The sequence below is a fragment of the Bison bison genome, unplaced genomic scaffold, assembly GCF_000754665.1.
Source record: "Bison bison bison isolate TAMUID 2011002044 unplaced genomic scaffold, Bison_UMD1.0 scf7180017864299, whole genome shotgun sequence".
Classification (NCBI taxonomy): domain Eukaryota; kingdom Metazoa; phylum Chordata; class Mammalia; order Artiodactyla; family Bovidae; genus Bison; species Bison bison.
This window is the reverse complement of record NW_011494871.1, coordinates 2,990,028-3,007,952: the sequence shown is the minus strand read 5'-3', so window position 1 is coordinate 3,007,952 and position 17,925 is coordinate 2,990,028. Positions and strand designations below refer to the sequence as shown.

The window sequence follows — 17,925 nt, the reverse complement described above, 5'->3', positions numbered from 1 at the left end:
CACCGGCTGGCCCCGCGCAGTGAGGCCCCGACGGGCCGGCCGGCAGCCTGGGGCCACCCCGTGGACACAGCACAGGCCAGCTGGGGAGAAACAGAACCAGCGCTTTGCCGACTTCATCATTTTCCCGAGGACAAGTCTTTGAGCTAACCTTTTATTCCTTCTGGATATAACTTTCCAGGGCACATTCTCAAGAATCCAATCAAAGGGATTGGATTCTTTGATTCCAGTCGTGCTCATCCATACCCGTGCTCATCCACATAAAAATAAACAGATCAAGTGCTAAGGCATGAACTTTGACCAAAGACGTTTATCACTTTATTAACTTCAACCAAAGGAACTCAGTCAGTTGTGGCATGTCCTACCTAGTAACTATGGCAGAGGAAACATCCTGGTGAGGAGGCTATGAGGTAAGCAGAACGCAGACCCGAAATAATGGGATCTCTGTCTATACCTGAACAGGATGGTGGACACGCAGGGATGCTTGTTGGCTAGAGAACCCTGGTGTTCCTCTGTGTTCAGTCTTTGGGGCTGTCTATCAGCTCCTCCAGCACAGGTGATGTAGGCTGGATGGACAAGAAAAGCCCCAAACAGAATCACAAAGCCCTGCTCTCCTCTGCATCTGCCCTTTCATTTTGATTTGCTTGTCATTTTGATTTGCCTTTAATTTGAAGAGACCAACTGCTCCAGATCCCACATCCTATTAGTCCGGTTTCAATAAAGCAGGTCATGGAATCTCCCTTCCCTTGACATTTGCAAGCAAAAGACGGACAAATATTTGCCTGGAGCTCCTAGGAAACCTCTGAAGACCCCTGCCAGCCATATGATGCTATAACTCAAGTATTTAATAATGCTGGGGTGCATAACATCTCCAGGTGCTGACAGCCTGCAGGAAGCGTGAGTCCCACAGGCCTTGGGGCAGTCGACTCGGGAAAGGGACCAGGCAGGTGCGCGGGGCTAGTTCCCCAAGGTCATGTGCAGGTCCGCTGTTCTCTGACCCTGGGGGTTGGGACCCGCGGTAGGTCACTGCTTGTAAAGGAAGCCCAGTTTTCCCACCTATAAAGTCAGAATTCCTCCTCCTACCTATGTGAGTCACCATCTTGAGGATTCATTTGAAATTGACAAAAGGAACAAGGTTGATTTTGTGCACTTTTTGGACTTATAAGGATCCTGCTGTTCTCTGTGTTTGCAAAACCACTAGCTGGCGGGTGGGGGCGGGGGGGTGGGGATTTGAGATGGCATCTAAGCAGAGCACCCGCTCCGGGAAGTGGGGCCTTGAAAATGCAGAAGGCTAGTCTGCATCCCTGGGCTTGCAACAAGTTCTTCCACACTTAACATGCAGCCCCAGATTTCAGCATCAAGGAGGAAAAGGCCATGATTACTCGTGCTCATGTGATAAGGTTAATGCATTCTCCCAAAGACTGAACACGGAGGAACACGAGGGGACTCGAGCCAACAAGCAGGCATTTAATCCCAGCACACTGTGATCGGAGACGGGAGGAAACGGTCTGTGTTCTCTGAGACACCTAGATTTCCCGGATGGTCAGGCAGCAAAAATGGTCTGGATGCAAATCCCAGCGGGGCAGGAGCTTGGCTGTTTCCCTTCACTTTGGGGCTGTCACTGAGAACTGGACATTCTGTTCGGTCTCTGACTGCTAGGACAGGAGCTACTAAGTATGTCAGGAGCCTCTGCTGAATCGAACTGCCAAAAGCTTTGTGCTGCTGACCACGGCGGGGGGGTGGGTGGGAACTGCTACCCACGCCTGGGGTTCACACTCCTGACAGTTCACCTGACAGCAGTGGCCTGTGCCCCCCATGGCACAGCCAAGAGGGCAGTGTCTGTCAATCACTGATTCCCCCGACCTTACATGCCATGTGAGAGAGATGGTTACAGCATCTTCTGGAAGAGGGGAGATGCCAGGAGGGGGATACGGAGAACAGGTACTACAAGCACAGCCATCCTTGGGCACAGAGGATGCTGGAAGAGAACATGCAGCAGTTGCAGGGTTTAGGGGAAGAGATTATTATCATAAAATCAGAGATCCACCTGTTGGAAATGACCTCTTACCTGGATGACAGAAAGCCTGGCCCTTCCCACAGCCGAAAAAGAAACCCAAAGCACAGGACAGGGCCTTGTAACTACACAAGACGAAGCCAAGAGAGAAACCCAGCTACACCGGTGGGTTCTCCTCCACGCCACCTCCAAAGGGGCAGCTGAAGGATTGGACTGAAGGTCAAGCACCAGCTGGCCTTCATGCCCAGCGGACTCTGTCAACTACATGTGACGGCCGGTCGATCACATGGCTCACCTGAGCGATGGCGTAATCCGAGTTGTTGGTGGCCTGCATGCCCTCGTTCCCACTGATGCCTACACCCACGTGTGCCGTCTGGATCATGCCGACATCGTTGGCACCATCCCCGATGGCCAGGGTGATGGCTTTCACCCGCTTCTTCACCACATCCACTATCTCCGACTTCTGCAGAGGAGACACCCTGGAGGAGGAGAGAGATGAGTTAGGACTCTATGGGTCCTTCCAGAGGAAACAGCTGTAATCTACATTTCACTGCATTAAAAGGGCAGTTACTGGATAATTTCCAAATCCAATACAGACGGTTTTAGGCTCATGTGCAAAGAAGCTTTCAGAAAACAGTAGCTTGCGGCTTTCAAGTATGTGCCAGCTTCACAAATGAAATACACAACTCAAGCTAACTCAAAACACAGCCCCTCAGTAATCACACTGCCGGGCGGGAGCCGTACGTGCAAACTCCTCTGGGGCATGCCTGCCCTCCCAGATGATAAAGGCAGCCGAGATGCTCACAGAGGTCTTGGGATAGGTCTTCCCAATAAATCAGAAAACTAGCACAGATTCGTTTTGCTTTGCCGTCCATCATATGTAACAGAGCGGGCAAGGGAATTTTCTACAAAACCTGCTTTCAGAAAAGGGAATGAAAAATTGGCAGGGCTTGAGAAGTGCAGAAAAGAGGACTAGTGTGAGAGGAAAGAAGAAAGAGGTCTCCATCTCCACCCTGGAGATAGAGGCAGCGTTTGAAGGGCAGCCAAGGCAGAAGGGCTGAAGACGGGCAATCCCAGGACAGAAGGTCCACTGACACCGAACTTGTAGAAGCCCAGCCCCAAAGGAGATGGTGTGCAACTGGTACCTGAGAGGGGCTATTTCCACGGAGAGTCAAAGACAGTGGGCTCTTTTCCATAGCCCACCTGGGGGAAAGAGCAGTATAAATCTATGGGGTCCAAAACACAGCACCATCAGCTATGATGAAGTGTTTGTTCAGAGTATAAAACCAGATAATAAAACATGGTGGCTCAGATGGTAAAGAATCTGCCTGGAATGCAGGAGACCCGAGTTTGATCCTTGGGTTGGGAAGATCCCCTGGAGAAGGGAATGGCTACCCACTCCAGTATTCTTTCCTAAAGAATTCCATGGACAGAGGAGCCTGGTGGGCTACAGTTCATGAGGTTGCAAAGAGTGGACACAACTGAGCGACTAACACTTTCACTTTTACTTTTCAAAATGACTAGTATATGGCTCGTGTGTGCTAAGTTGTTCCAGTCATGCTTGACTCTGTATTGCACACTTGAAACTAACACAACATTGTAAATTACACTCCAATATAAAATAAAAGTTTAAAAAATCTCAAAACCACATCTGATTGGTAATATAAAAGGGGAGGTTTTCTACAAAATGCCATAGGACTGAAGTTACTATTCCTCCTCCGACCTCATAAAAGAGCGGGAAGGATGAGAGACCACAGAGGGGCCACCAGCACTTGAAGTGCTAGTCCCTAAACTGCATTTCCTTCTATGAACCCTAATTAATATATGCTCAGTGTGACTGAGCACATCCTTTCTGCGGGGTGTGTTTGTTTGTCTCTTTCACCTTTCCTTACTCATCCTGTCTGGCCCTCACCCCAGCCTCACTGCTAATCCAACGATTCAGGCAGTGGACTTTCAATCCATGGGGACTAACCACCATAATCACAGCTCCAAGATTAATTACGTCTCTAACCATACTATGAATAACAGGGGAAAAAATACTCTTCGGCCTACACAAAAATACGTTAACTTCTGTATAAGTAACAGACCTAGAAACATGGTGAATGAAAGCACTCAAAAAATGACCAGACGCCTCTGTAAGATCTAAACTTGACACCCTCAGAAGTAGATAAAAGCACCCAGGAATGGACGCTGTTTACAAGCTTCCTGACTAAACAGGCCAAGGGTCTTGATTCTGTTTCCTACCAACATTCCTGGAAACATTATAGACTTACTACAGGCTTTTTGTGACAGCTCTTAGTGACGTATAGCTGCCAGCGCTCTTAGGCCTCTCGTAGGGCTCTCCTGGGGCTAGCACGTAAGCCTGGTCTCTTCCCACTCCCCCTCCCCCACTCCACCCCGGGCCTCTCTCCATCACTGTGCTTTGACTATGATAAGCCGAAGGTGAGGCCCTGAGTATCATCTTAAACAAGCACTTAGAGGGTGGAGCAGACACTGGCTCACCAAGTCTCTACAAACAGTCTCGGGATGTCGGGTGATGCAAGTCCTCCAAACAAGGTCTGTTTAAGCACTTCACCGGGTATTTGCTCTCTGCACAAGGATTTCAGTCTGAAATCACACTCTATTGAAACCTCCAACTCTTCAGTGCCTTTGCACTAAGAACGATCAATGCAGAGGTTAGTAGAATAAGCACTAAACTTGCTGACTGAATAAAACGTGGAATCTCATTACTGGTGACAAACAACTGCATGAATTAACGATGAACCCTGATGCTGCCCAGCCAACGCTATGACACACAGGCCAACATGCCACTGGATTTGCTAAGAAATGAAGCCAAGAACCCAGGTGTGCCAGCACCGTTACTTATTTTGGTATGGCTGAAATGCACACGTTTTGATAACATTTCCTGCATTTTGCCAGTTTCAGCCATAAGGTGGTCTCCCTCTGATGACAGCGGAGGTTGCGTGTGTGCTTTGGGCACAATATGACAAATCTGGCTCTGCGGGGGTTGGGGGAAAGCAGGGAGGAGCCCTGTCATTTTGCTTTATATCCTGCTGGGATAATTCTATAGTCACTTTAGGAACTTAATACATATATGTGGGCAGATATTAAATTCAAACTGCAGAAAGTGTAACATTTCTGCAGCATTCTACAGGTACAAAGATGATTTTCAACATGGTCTCAGTATTCATTTTCCATAAATGGTAAGTAAAAATGATTCCACACTCCAGAAAAGATGCTTCGGGTAGAACTCAACTTTCAAAAGCTGAAGTTGAGCTCATCTTCAAACTCTACCAAGAAGGAGGAAAAGAGGGAGGAAGGGGAGGGGAGGGGGCAAAAGTGGGAAGGGAGGAGGACAGAAGCAAAAAAAAGAACTTGAGAGGCTTTTAAAAAATACTATTGATATAAACTGACTGCTATAACAATACATCAACCTTTTCTACTGATAATATCCTTGTTTAAAAGGTTCATTTACCTCATTTCATATTTAATAATCATATAAAATCTGGAGGGGTCCCTGACTATCTTAGAGCTGTACACACACACACACACAAACACACACACAGCACAAAATACAGTCCTGATTCTCCTACATTTAGTGTTGGACCTTGAAAAACAAACTCGCCCGGGGAACTTTCACTGGGATGCATTACCCAAGATTTAAGGATGAAAAATTTCAAGACCAGATTTTCTGGTCCTCTGAGGTCAGCTTTATATGACCTCTACATCTTGATTACAAACACTGAAAATTTCCTCAATAAACAGGAATTTTAAAAGGAAGGATGCTATCACGTAATGTGGAGATGAGGCCATCTATTAATATTTATCCCTGACCTCAGTGACTATCTGCCCGCTAACGGCCCATCTTGCTCCCCAGCCTCCGGGGGGAAAGACCAGGCATCCCACAGCGCGAGTCAGAGGGAACCTGATCTTCTTTATTAAGAGAACAAAACCTTTATAACCTGATCCTGCACCAGGGCTGTAAATGCTGCCTGGCAACTCAGGCTTTCAGAAGTGCTCTTGGTAAAGGGAGGACACCCTGGCTAAAGATCAGCTTACTCTGCAACTGAGAAAGGGCTCCCTTTGAAATCAGGATACCCAGCTTGTGGGTTCAGGATTTATCATCTGCACTTGTGTCCATGACAATTTTATCACAGAGCAACTCAAGAGGTGCTCAGACAGGAGGCTGGCTTCTGAAAACCCAACATTGACACCAAATGGTGTCAAATCGATTAAGATCTGGGCAACTGCATTTTATAAAAACTTTACTAGGTTGTATGTTGTGAATGACACTGAGTTTTATATTCACTGAAGTTGACTGGTTAGTGTCTATTTCTTCCTATACTAGGCGCAGTAGAGGAAGGCTGGGATTTAAATAAAAGATATAGGATCCTCCTGTTCCCAGGCTGCAAGAGGGATTAGAATAGCACATTTAAATACCTTAATGTTTTTAGCACAAAAAGCATAAATTCGATACTCTGCTTCCTTGAAATGCTTTATCAAGGCCCCCAAGACCCTCTCAGGAGTGTCTGCTTTCTTGAAGCTAACGTACATTAACTACTCCCCACTGTAAATTTCACTACTATTTCAAAACAGCATGCCTGGCCTCAGCTCCAGGGCAGGTGGGTATAGGAAATACAGTCGGGAAGAAAGCTGAGAAGGGCTTGAGTTTTGATGTCTCGGAGCAAGCTGACGGCTCCATCAGGACCAGGCATCATGAGACGCTGCAAGGCTGAAAATGAATGATGACCGAGGTGCTTAAGAGAATGACCTTAATCACACCTGCCCATCACCTGTGCCTGGAACAAAGGCCCCCACCTGGTTAATGATCAACAAGCAAGGCAAGGTCTAACTGCTCATACTCTGTGAAAAGAAGGCAGCCATTTCACCACTGACCTTCACTCCAGTCCTAATCCAAACAGCCAAGAGTGCTGAGAGGCCCGGGGATGGTGGTAGCCAGGCCAGGTTCCCATGCCTAGGGGATTAGTGCACAAATCAATGCCTCTCTCTCCTGTCCTTTTTTTAAAAATTTGAGAGTGGGATTTGTTGGGTGGGAAAAGAAGTGAACTAAACAAAGGTCTTTCTTTTAAATAACACAGACCCTTCTCAAAGCTAAAGTTTATATTTAATAAACTGGAGAAGGAAATGGCAACCCACTCCAGTCTTCTTGCCTGGAAAATCCCATGGACAGAGGAGCCTAGTGGGTTACAGTCCATGGGGTTGCAAAGTGTCAGACATGACTGAGCAAGCATGCAATACAATGCATATTTAATAAAAACCACTAATTCTTGGTCTCGATAGCAGGAAATAATATGCTTCCCTTTTTATGACCATACAAGTAAACGTGTGTAAACCAGGAGGTACATTCATCCAAACCCATAGGATGTACAACACTAAGAGAGAATCCTACCGTCAGCTATGGCTGCTGGGTGATAGATGTTGATAGTGGGGGAAGCCATGCATGTGTGGGGCAGGGGGACAGGGGGATATCTAGACCTTTCCTTCATTTCCTGTGAGCCTAAAACTTCTAAAAATAAAGGCTACTGGAAAAAAAATAGCATTCTACCACTCCCCAAACAGAGCCCAAAAATGATTCTTGATGGCTCTGGACACCTGCTAAAGTCCTGGACAGAGGACTTTATGGCCTGCCATCAAGAGAGATATGGCAAGCCATCAAGCACATGGGGCAGGAGGTCCTGGGCTGGTGGGCACACCTGGTATAGTGAACATCCATGGGGGTTTGTGTAAAGAGAGGACGTGGGCCTTAAGGCATGTGCACCCCCAGAGGAAATGAACTATGACCGCAGTCAACCAAGTCTACTGCAAAGCTGTATCTGTAACTCGTTCTTTGAGCTGATCGAGGCTATCATCATAGTGCTTCTTCAGATAAAGCCTCATCTGAAGTGTAGTATGCACTTCTGTCTCCACACCTGGGCTCTGAGCTATCCAGTGTTTGGGACCTGCTTTACAGCACCAAACACAACAGGTAATAAATGAACATTTGCTGAATCATCCATTTTTTAAATGATTCTTTGGGACTTCAAACACAGTTCCCCATTTCCTCCTTCTTAATTATAATGAACAGTTTTAATTTCATGTTCAAGGACACACTTAGCATGCTAAGTGAATAATGTTCATCTTGCAGTTTGATTAAAGAAAGTGCAAGATTAAGAGGATTCGTTTGCCTGTGCAGAGAAGCCCAAATCACAACCTTTGATTCCACCTGGTACTTTCAGAGGAAATGAATTCACCAACAACCACATGTATCAGGTTACCACCTTTTTGCAACCTCTCGTGCCACTGCCAAAGAATCAAGCCTGCCGTTTACAGGCTGGTAGTGGGTCGGTGCCGCCAGCACCTGCCAGGCCCACCTTGTCTGGCAGGACCACACTGCCTCAGGGCAGAGCACCTTGATGCTGAGCTTGTAACGAGGACCAAGAGAGAACTCACCAGACACCTGACTGCAGGGCTAGGGCTGGTACCAGACTGGGGTCAGGGAGAGAGAGAAAACGAAGTTCCAGCTGAGACTCTTGAGATGTGTGTGGCAGGGAGATGCTCCCTTAGAGGGGTTCCCAGCTCCATGAAGACGGGTCTGAGTTCTCGGCTCACAAAAGCCTTGATGCAACCTTATGATTCCACCCACCTCGCAGCCAAACAAGTGGCCCCCAACCAAGAGGATGTGTCGGGGGCACGAGACTAGATCAGTGTCACAGCGAACACCCAAACTCTTCAGTTCATTTACACATACACACGCATCCCCAGAGTGTCGAATTAAACTGAATAGGTAAATACATCCCTTACATACAAATGAGTTCTATTCTGAGAGCGTATTTGTTAAATCCAATTTGTTCTAAATTCAGCAGATAGCCTAGGTACCCAAGTGACACAATTGGCTATATAGTACTGTACTGTAATAGGTTTATAATACTTTTCACACAAACAGTGCATGAAAAACAAAGGAAACATTTGAATCTTATAGCACAGTACCTTGAAAAGTACAGTAGTCCAGTACAACAGCTGGCACACAGGGGCTGGCATCAAGAGACCAGACCAGAAGAGTTACTAACTGGAGCGGGGAGAGGAGGTGGGACATGGTAGAGCTGAAGGGTCGTCAGCAATTGGAGATGAAGGGCCAGGTGCAATGTCACTCATGCCTGATGTTTATGGAACGCACATTTGCATCTTTGAAAGTCTGCAACTTGAAGGTTCCTGTGTAGGGGACCTACTGAACTACAGACAGACTCTGAAGTATGATACCTTCTGTGTTGTTATATGTTTTTCAAACAATGTAACAAAACTCAAACAAAGCTACTTTGCCTTCTGGTTCTCCATCTCCTGCTTGTACTTTGGTGGGTTAGTGGGGTGACAGCGAAAGGGGTTTTTTTCTGAGGTGATGAAAACGTTCTAAAGTTGACTGTGCTGATGGCTGCATACTTGTGAATATACTAAAACCCACTGAACTGTATGCGTTTAAGAGGGGAACTATATGGTATATAAAATTAAATCTCTACCAGCCTGTTTTTCAAAATAAAAAAATAAATGTTCACCTATTGAGGTCTGGGGAAGTCATTCTGAGTTCACTTGAATGAGTTGACTTGAATTGGATGCTAACTAGAACAGCCTGTTTGTGGCCTATCAAACATACACTGTACATCTGCTTTAATTATCAAAGAGAAGCACACACTGACCAGAAGTGAAGAATTGTCCACGTTCAAAATAAAGATTAAACGCCTCCCTTCCCGGGACACTGGTGCTGGTCCTCCTTTGATGGTAAGGCTCCCTCCCAGGTGCCAAGGTCATGCTGACTCTCCGTGGACGTCAGGCTGGTCTGTGATTTGAAACCCTGAAGAAATGTATCCCTGGCTTGTTGAATGCTCTTTGTTCTGACAAGATATAAAACTGTGCTGAGAACCCTGCTTCTCCAGAGCAGTTTCTCAGCGTCATGTGGGAATCAGGCTTCCGGGCTATTGTCCTCACTTTGGCTCAAAGAAAACTCTTCTATTCTTACTGCTGATGGTTTATTGAATTTATTAGCCCTTGCCCTAAAGTCCTGTGTCGGACGTCTCCATGTATAATTTAATATATGGTTTCTTTCTGCACCAACCCATTGAATAGTATAATCATTTACACTACTATTCATACCTACTGAATATGAATGTAAGTAAGCACAAGCAAGATTTCAGGTCTTGCAGAGTGAAGACTATGTCTCCCCTTTTTCAACTGTCCACACACCCAACAATGTGCTTGGCACACAAGGGCTTCAGCTCATTTACCCTCGTGACCAAGGCTGCAGAAGTGATGGAAGCCCCTCTGCTGTGTGCTGTGGGGATGGATATGCACGGAGCAAACAGCAAACGAGGAATGAGCGACCTTGTCAGTGTCAGCACCTGTCGCTCAGCAGCTCTGTCCCAGAGGAAGTGGGGAGCTGAGCAGAAGGCCTGCATCTGAAGATGGAGGTGAAATAACACCAGCTTTTTCTGAACCATCACCACTGTACGATGAGCCCACTCCATCCTCATGCCCTAAAACAATGCCCGTTGTTCCCTAGATTCAGTGACAAATCCCACTAATGTATGTGCAGCCGCCATAAGCACAACCTCCTCCCCAAGTGACCTCAAACTCAGAAGCCTGGTTCTCTTCATTCAGACCCCACATCATTCTCCTTGCTCTCAGCTCCAAAATCAAAACAAAACAGCAAACTATAACCCAGCTGGGGTGCAATTAATACAAGTGAAAGTTTATAGACCCCGTTTTACGCTTTCCAAAGAAAATGGATAGAAACATATAAAATAATGTCAAATAGCTCTAGCTATGTAAGATAATACCAGTGAACAAGTCAGAAATAAAACTACCCCCTCCAGTAGATGACCATTCTCAATTACCCTATGATACTAACAAAATCTGTGATTCTTCTCTTATATCAGAGATAATCTGCTGGTGCCTGGTGCCTCAGACAGTAAAGAATCAGTCTGCAATGCAGGAGACCCCAGTTCAATCCCTGGTCCAGTAAGGTACCCTGGAGAAAGGAATGGCTACCCATTTCAGTATTCTTGCCTGGGGAATCCCATGGACAGAGGAGCCTGGCAGGCTATAGTCTGTGGGGTCACAGAGAGTAGGACATGACTGAGCAAACAACACTCACTTTCATAGTAAAAGACAACCGAATCTAAAAAGCACTTCATTTCTGAGATGATGATTAAAGTCACAGAAAGACATTAAATTAGAATGTGAATGTGTTCTTCATCTCTGATACAATTTTAAGAGCTAAAATGATGTATGCCTCTGTGCCATCAGACAATTCCCCACTATGTGCTCCCTCACACGGGGCTCGATGGAGCCACAAAACTCTAAGCAGAGTTCTTCTAAAGTCAAAGGCATTTTCAGTCGAAGGGAAAGGCTTTTCAACATTACTGAAAAGATGGTTTGGTTTCCAAGAAGCTAGCTGCAGCCTATTAAGTCATATTTGCAAAAGCAGCACCTCCTCAATGCTCCCACCCCCATCCGCCGCCACACACACACACACACACACACATCACAGAGGGTTTTGTTTTTTTTTTTTTCTGTTTGAAATGTTTAAAAGTTGGAGTTTCCCTAAGAAGCAAACAGAAGGCTGCTGCTTCCTGGAGAGATAACCACTTGATGGATCTGGGCCATCAGCATGGGGATAAGCCCACTCTGTCTGACTTGCTCACAGATATCCCCAGAGGCCAGGGCCAGTTAGTTTAATGAGACACCGACATGCTCTGTCAGTTTCCTTTCTACATGTGGGGACACTTTTTATCCACATGCTATAAAATTTAGGTCATTAGTTGAACAAAAGAATATATATGTTAACAATCCAGCTACACAGACTGCGGCCAACTGGTTGACCAATATAAATGCATCTGGCAATTAAGTTGGACGTATAGAGACATCCTCCTAGCTGCTGAGGCGCTGCAGTGATGAGGTGGGACATCAATCCCCACTGAATAAGATGCATCTGCAGGGCACCCGGCAGCTCTTGGAATAAATCACACAGTGTGTGTGTGTGTGTGCTCAGTCACTCAGTCATGTTCAACTCTTTGTGACCCCATGGACTAGAGCGCGTCAGGTTCCTCTGTCCATGGGATTTCCCACGTAAGAATACTGGAGTGGGTTGCCATTTCCTTCTCCAGGGCATCTTCCAAACCCAGGGATCGAACCTGCGTCTCTTGTGTCTTGTGCATTGGCAGGTGGGTTCTTTACCACTAGCACCACCTGGGAAGTCCATAAATCACACAGACATGGTGGTAAATGCAAGGGAAGTGGTTTCTTTTCAAGTCCTTGAGTGAATGAAGGAGAGAAAAATATACATGAATGTTGGCTTAGTACATTTTAATGGTAATCGGAAATAGCCATTTTCTATTTCTTCCAGATGCACGTTAATCAAGGAAATAAACTCGTTCTGACTTTGAGGAGGTTGTTTTGATGCAGCTGTGGTGCCTCTTTTCCTGCACACTCCCTCACCACGCCCAGGGGAAAAGGACACCCTTCACAGGCAGGGAGACCCTTCACTCCAAAGCATCATTACGGGTCCCTGGTGGGGCTGCCAGTTCTCAGACATCTCGTCCCTGAAAGACAAGCTGGGAAGTGACATCACAGGCATGGAGACCCTGTCCTTCCACACTGAGGCTGGCGTTCCTGTTTCCATCTCCCCAAGGCAGCACCACACGCGCTGTTTCCCAACATAACACCAGTGGTCACCACACTCCTGGGTACGTGGTCCACTCTCATGACGCTTGTGGATGGACCTGTCCCATCAGAACGAGTCTCCACACCTACAGCTGCATGTCACCCTGGTATGTGAGGAAGGCAGTATGGTGCTCATCGAGAGAAGAGGAAGCAGCCTACCACACACACACACACACACAGAACATTCCGCCAACACTCAAAGGATTCAGCTCTGGGCTGTTGGCTGAAGGAGCTGGAGAGGGTTTTATACATGTGTGTGTGTGGTGGCGGGGGTGGTCGAGTTGGGGTGGGCAGCTGCAGGACCACACCCAGGAGAATCACCCAGCTCATGGGCTCCCATGTGCATCCCCCGGGCTGTCTGTGATGCCACCTCCCAGCTTCACCTGTGTGTTTTACTCACCCAGTGATCTGACACGTGCTGTGATCGTCCTGCCAGCAGGTCTCTGATCTGTGGTTCCAAGGTGGCACCCACCTGGTCTGTGCCTTCTCTCGGCACATGAGCTGCAGTCCCACCCTGGGGAAGAGTCCCATGGGAGGGCCAAAGACCCCATGGTGAGCCAGACCCCAGCCCTGCCCCCAGGATGCCATACTCCAGCAGGAGAGATAAGAGCTGCTTATTTGTCACCCTAGTTGGGGGGGACAACGAAAGTGACCAGGACATCACAGTTCAGCCAAGGACACAGCAGAGGGTGGTGAGTAAAGAGATGTTAGGGACAATCATATAAAAGGAACCCTTCTCTGAGCTCATCCTGAAAGGATGGCCAGAGACAGTGACCAAATAGCCCAAAAGTCTTCACATGGAGGGAGTGTTTTGAACAGAATTTGGCAAAAACTAAATAGACTAAAAATACACAGTGATGATGTATGGGTACACGTGCAGCCCCTTAAAATACTACCAATGGGGTGACATAACCAGGTATCACTTCTGAACAGGCAACTCAACTCCAGGAACTTCTGCTGAGAAAGTAAACAGCAGACAGGTCAAGGTGTCATCATGGTGAGAGCACTGTTCACTGTGTTGGGTACTTTTTTTAAAAAAAACAAAAGCTGATGAACAATCATCAAAAGCCTCACTTATTCCACACTCCTCTACTCCTTTAATGACCACCTTTGGCCCAGATCGCAGCCACCTGAGTTATACTACACCACAGGGTATTCAGGCTTCCCCAGTGACTCAGCAGGAAAAGAATCTGCCTGCAATGCAGGAGATACAGGAAACTCAGGTTTGATCCCTGGGTCAGGAAGATCCCCTGGAAAAGGAAATGGCAACCCACATGATGGGCATGATTTTTTACATATAATCTCAGGCTCGCTCACTACCCTTGGATGAGATTAAAATAAACCAAGAGTGTAGGAGGTTAACTTAGTTATCTTCAAATAACCACAGAGAAGGTTCCAGGAGAATCAGAGAACCCATCAACTTGAGAGTCCCTTGGACAGCAAGGAGATCAAACCAGTTAATCCTAAAGGAAAGCAACCCTGAATACTCATTGGAAGGGCTGATGCTGAAGCTGAAGCTCTTTGACCACCTGATGTGAAGAGCTGACTCACTGGAAAAGACCCTGATGCTGGGAAAGATTGAGGGCAGGAGGAGAAGGGGATGACAGAGGATGAAATGGCTGGATGGCATCACCAACTCAATGCACATGAGTTTGAGCAAACTCTGTGAGATAGTGAGGGATAGGGAAGGCTAGCGTGCTGTATGTAGTCCACAGGGTTGCAAAGAGTCAGACATGACTTAGCAACTGAACAACAAATCAGATCCACAATGAAAGCTCAATTTCACCAGGAAGACACGCAATCATCCACTGCAGACAGCATGGCTGCCTGAGTTCACGGAGCCCCAGAGCCTCTCAGTTTTCTGATCCACTAGGATGCAGTCAGAAAACTCACTTCACTTTTAGACTTGGGCCCAACAGAAGAACACATTCTTAGGCTTTAAAACGGAGAAGGCGATGGCAACCCACTCCAGTGTTCTTGCCTGGAGAATCCCAGGGATGTGGAGCCTGGTGGTCTGCTGTCTATAGGGTCGCACAGAGTCGGACACGACTGAAGCGACTTAGCAGCAGCAGCAGCAGGCTTTAAAAATGGGTATGTTGCTACTATATGCTTTGCTGAACTATCAACATAATCCCCAAAGGATTCTATTTTTCCCTTCTGAAATTCTTTCAAAACAGAAATTTTGTAGATGCAAGTAGGATATCTCTACACACAAGTAATATTTTTTTAAGTAGATTTTAGATAACAATGAACAGAAACTAAGGAGGCACTATTATAGTTACCTGAAGTAATTGTTTTTTCTCCGTAATATTCAAAACTTCCTGTTTTAATGTTTTTTCCAGAAAAAAAAAAATGAGCAAGCATCACAGGTTTGTCCACCCAGCAGCCTTGCTCTACTCTTGGGACTACTATGCCCAGCGGACCTTTCCCTAAACACCCTGCCTCTCCCCACCAGGAATGAGCCCACGGCCAGCAGCTTACCTCTCAGGAGGATCCCTGATCAGCTGTGCTCATGATGGGTGTGTCTGGTACCCTGATGGTGGTGATGGTTTCATGGTCATTTGCATATGTCCAAGTTCACACTGTACACACTACCTGTGTGCAGCTTTGGTCTATCAATTATAGCTCAACAAAACTTAAAAATATGCAGGAGTCATGGACTCTGAGGAGACTATGGTGTTTTATATCTAGAATTGTGTTTTCCTGGGTATACCTAGTTTAATTTTCTCTTTTGACTCTCTTCTGCATTTGACTTGCAAATTAATATTTCAAACATGTAATCTCTCCTTTCTTTCTCTGAGTGCAGACCACGATATTAAATTACAATAAATTCCTGTTTTTGAAGTAAGAGGTTTCCTGATCATCCCCTGAATCAAGGCTGTTCCCTCCAGACACTGCCTCCCTCTGAGAACTCTGGCGCCCAGAACTACGTGCCATCTACACCCCCCACCCACCCACTCACGTTCCTGTGCCTGCTTCTTCTCCTGACCAACGCCACCCCACCCCCTGCCCTGAACCCGCAGTTTCCTGTTTCCCCTCAGGTCACTTCTTCCCATTCTGAAAACCAGTTCCAAGGTCACCTCCTCTTTGAGAGAGGTCTACCCCAGTGACTCTCCTTATCTGGCCCACCCACCAACTAGCCCAGCCACCCTCCACCACCCTCCTGTGGTCACCTGGTAAATATCTCAATCAGAACTGTCACCCCATCACCCTGAAGTGACCATTTATGTTTCTGTTGTCTAGTTCCTAAAGGCAAAGATGACTTTCCTTAGGAGGACATCCCTGGTGGTCCAGCGGTTAAGACTCCGAGCTTCCACAGCAGGGGGCAGGGTTCAATCCCTGGTCGGGGAACTAAGATCCCACGTGTTGTGCAGTGCGGCCAAAAAGTAAAAATTAAAGATGATTTTCTTTTGTATTCTCAGTGCCTGGTACAATGCTTAGCACAAAATGTGCCAACAATAATAAGTGTCAACTTTTATCTACTGGAAGGAAAAACAATGCTCAGATCAGATCAGTCGCTCAGTCGTGTCCGACTCTTTGCGACCCCGTGAATCACAGCACGCCAGGCCTCCCTGTCCATCACCAACTCCCAGAGTTCACTGAGACTCACGTCCATCGAGTCAGTGATGCCATCCAGACATCTCATCCTCTGTCGTCCCCTTCTCCTCCTGCCCCCAATCCCTCCCAGCATCAGAGTCTTTTCCAATGAGTCAACTCTTCGCATGAGGTGGCCAAAGTACTGGAGTTTCAGCTTTAGCATCATTCCTTCCAAAGAAATCCCAGGGCTGATCTCCTTCAGAATGGACTGGTTGGATCTCCTTGCAGTCCAAGGGACTCTCAAGAGTCTTCTCCAACACCACAGTTCAAAAGCATCAATTCTTCAGTGCTTAGCCTTCTTCACAGTCCAACTCTCACATCCATACATGACCACAGGAAAAACCATAGCCTTGACTAGACAAACCTTTGTTAAGGACCCACAATTAGATGTTACTAAAAACTAGTCTGATAACTTCTCTCTAGAATGGTGTTATTGAAGTTATAAGTTCATCATCTTTCAAGGACAAACACTGATTACCTATGTTAGCTCTCAAACTTCCTAAAAATCTTGGCATAGAACCAAACTGGGTTCCTATATTCTGACCTCTATGTCTTTTAAACATGAAAGTCGTGTCCGACTCTTTGCGACCCCACGAACTATGGGATTCTCCAGGCCAGAATACTGGAGTGGGTAGCCTTTCCCTTCTCCAGAGGATCTTCCCAACCCAGGGATCAAACCCAGGTCTCCCGCATTGCAGGCAGATTCTTTACCAGCTGAGACACAAGAGAAGCCCTTATAAAAATTGAGGTGTAATAATTTACAATATTGTATTAGTTTCAAGTGTACAGTGAAGTGATTCAGTTATACATATGTATATATTCTTTTTTCAGATTCTTTTGCATTATACGTTATTACAAGATACGGAAGAAAGTTCCCTGTGCTATGCAGTAGGTCTATGGAAAAGCCCATGGTATGTACATGTGGGAATGATGGTGGGCTGGCTCTCTGCAGATACTAAAAACATTCAAAGAGAAAGAACAGAAAAGACATCTTGAAAACGCTATTACCCAAACCAGAAATAACTGCTAATACAAACAGACCCCTTCACAAATGCAAGCAGGTCACAAGGTCATGGGTCACCTCAAAGCGGTCACAGCCATACTGTTTACTCTCCTTTTGGGGCTTAAAAGCATTTTAGTTGATGAACAGGCTCTGAGGCAGAAACATCTAAACCCATGCTAATGCCCAGCAGTGCAGTAACTTCTTTTGATTAATTTATCAGGACTGAAAGCACAAGAAAGAGATCAAACCACGTTCTGTGCTAAACAATTAAACAAGCAGCCACCGCCTCCAGGATGGTGTATGTCAGGATGAAAGCAGGATGGAGTCGAATGAAAAAGCAACAAATAGCTTCCATTGATTAATGCTTATAGGATTTTTTCCCCTTAAATGTCATAACATTTCATTCAAGGGTCCAACCAAAGAGTTTATATAACATTTACAACAGAAAAAAAAAAGTTCCAAAAGCTTAAGAAAATTCAGATGTGTAGTGAGGAGAAAAATCAGGTCAGTTTCAAAGATCTTTCTAAATGGGTAGGCAGAAGGCTGGCCAGTTTGTTGAAGGATCTTCAACATGAAACAGCACAGGGTGTGTGTGTGTGGTGGG

General features: G+C 46.3%; 1 protein-coding gene across 1 annotated transcript in view; it reads right to left on the bottom strand.

Moving 5' to 3' along the window:
* The window catches only part of ATP8A2 (ATPase, aminophospholipid transporter, class I, type 8A, member 2), a 452,578-nt gene that overhangs the window by 216,107 nt on the left and 218,546 nt on the right, over positions 1-17,925 (bottom strand). The window contains exon 26 of the mRNA XM_010851206.1: positions 2,307-2,490. Within this exon, the coding sequence (XP_010849508.1) occupies positions 2,307-2,490 (184 nt within the window). The remainder of the gene's footprint in view (positions 1-2,306; positions 2,491-17,925) is intronic.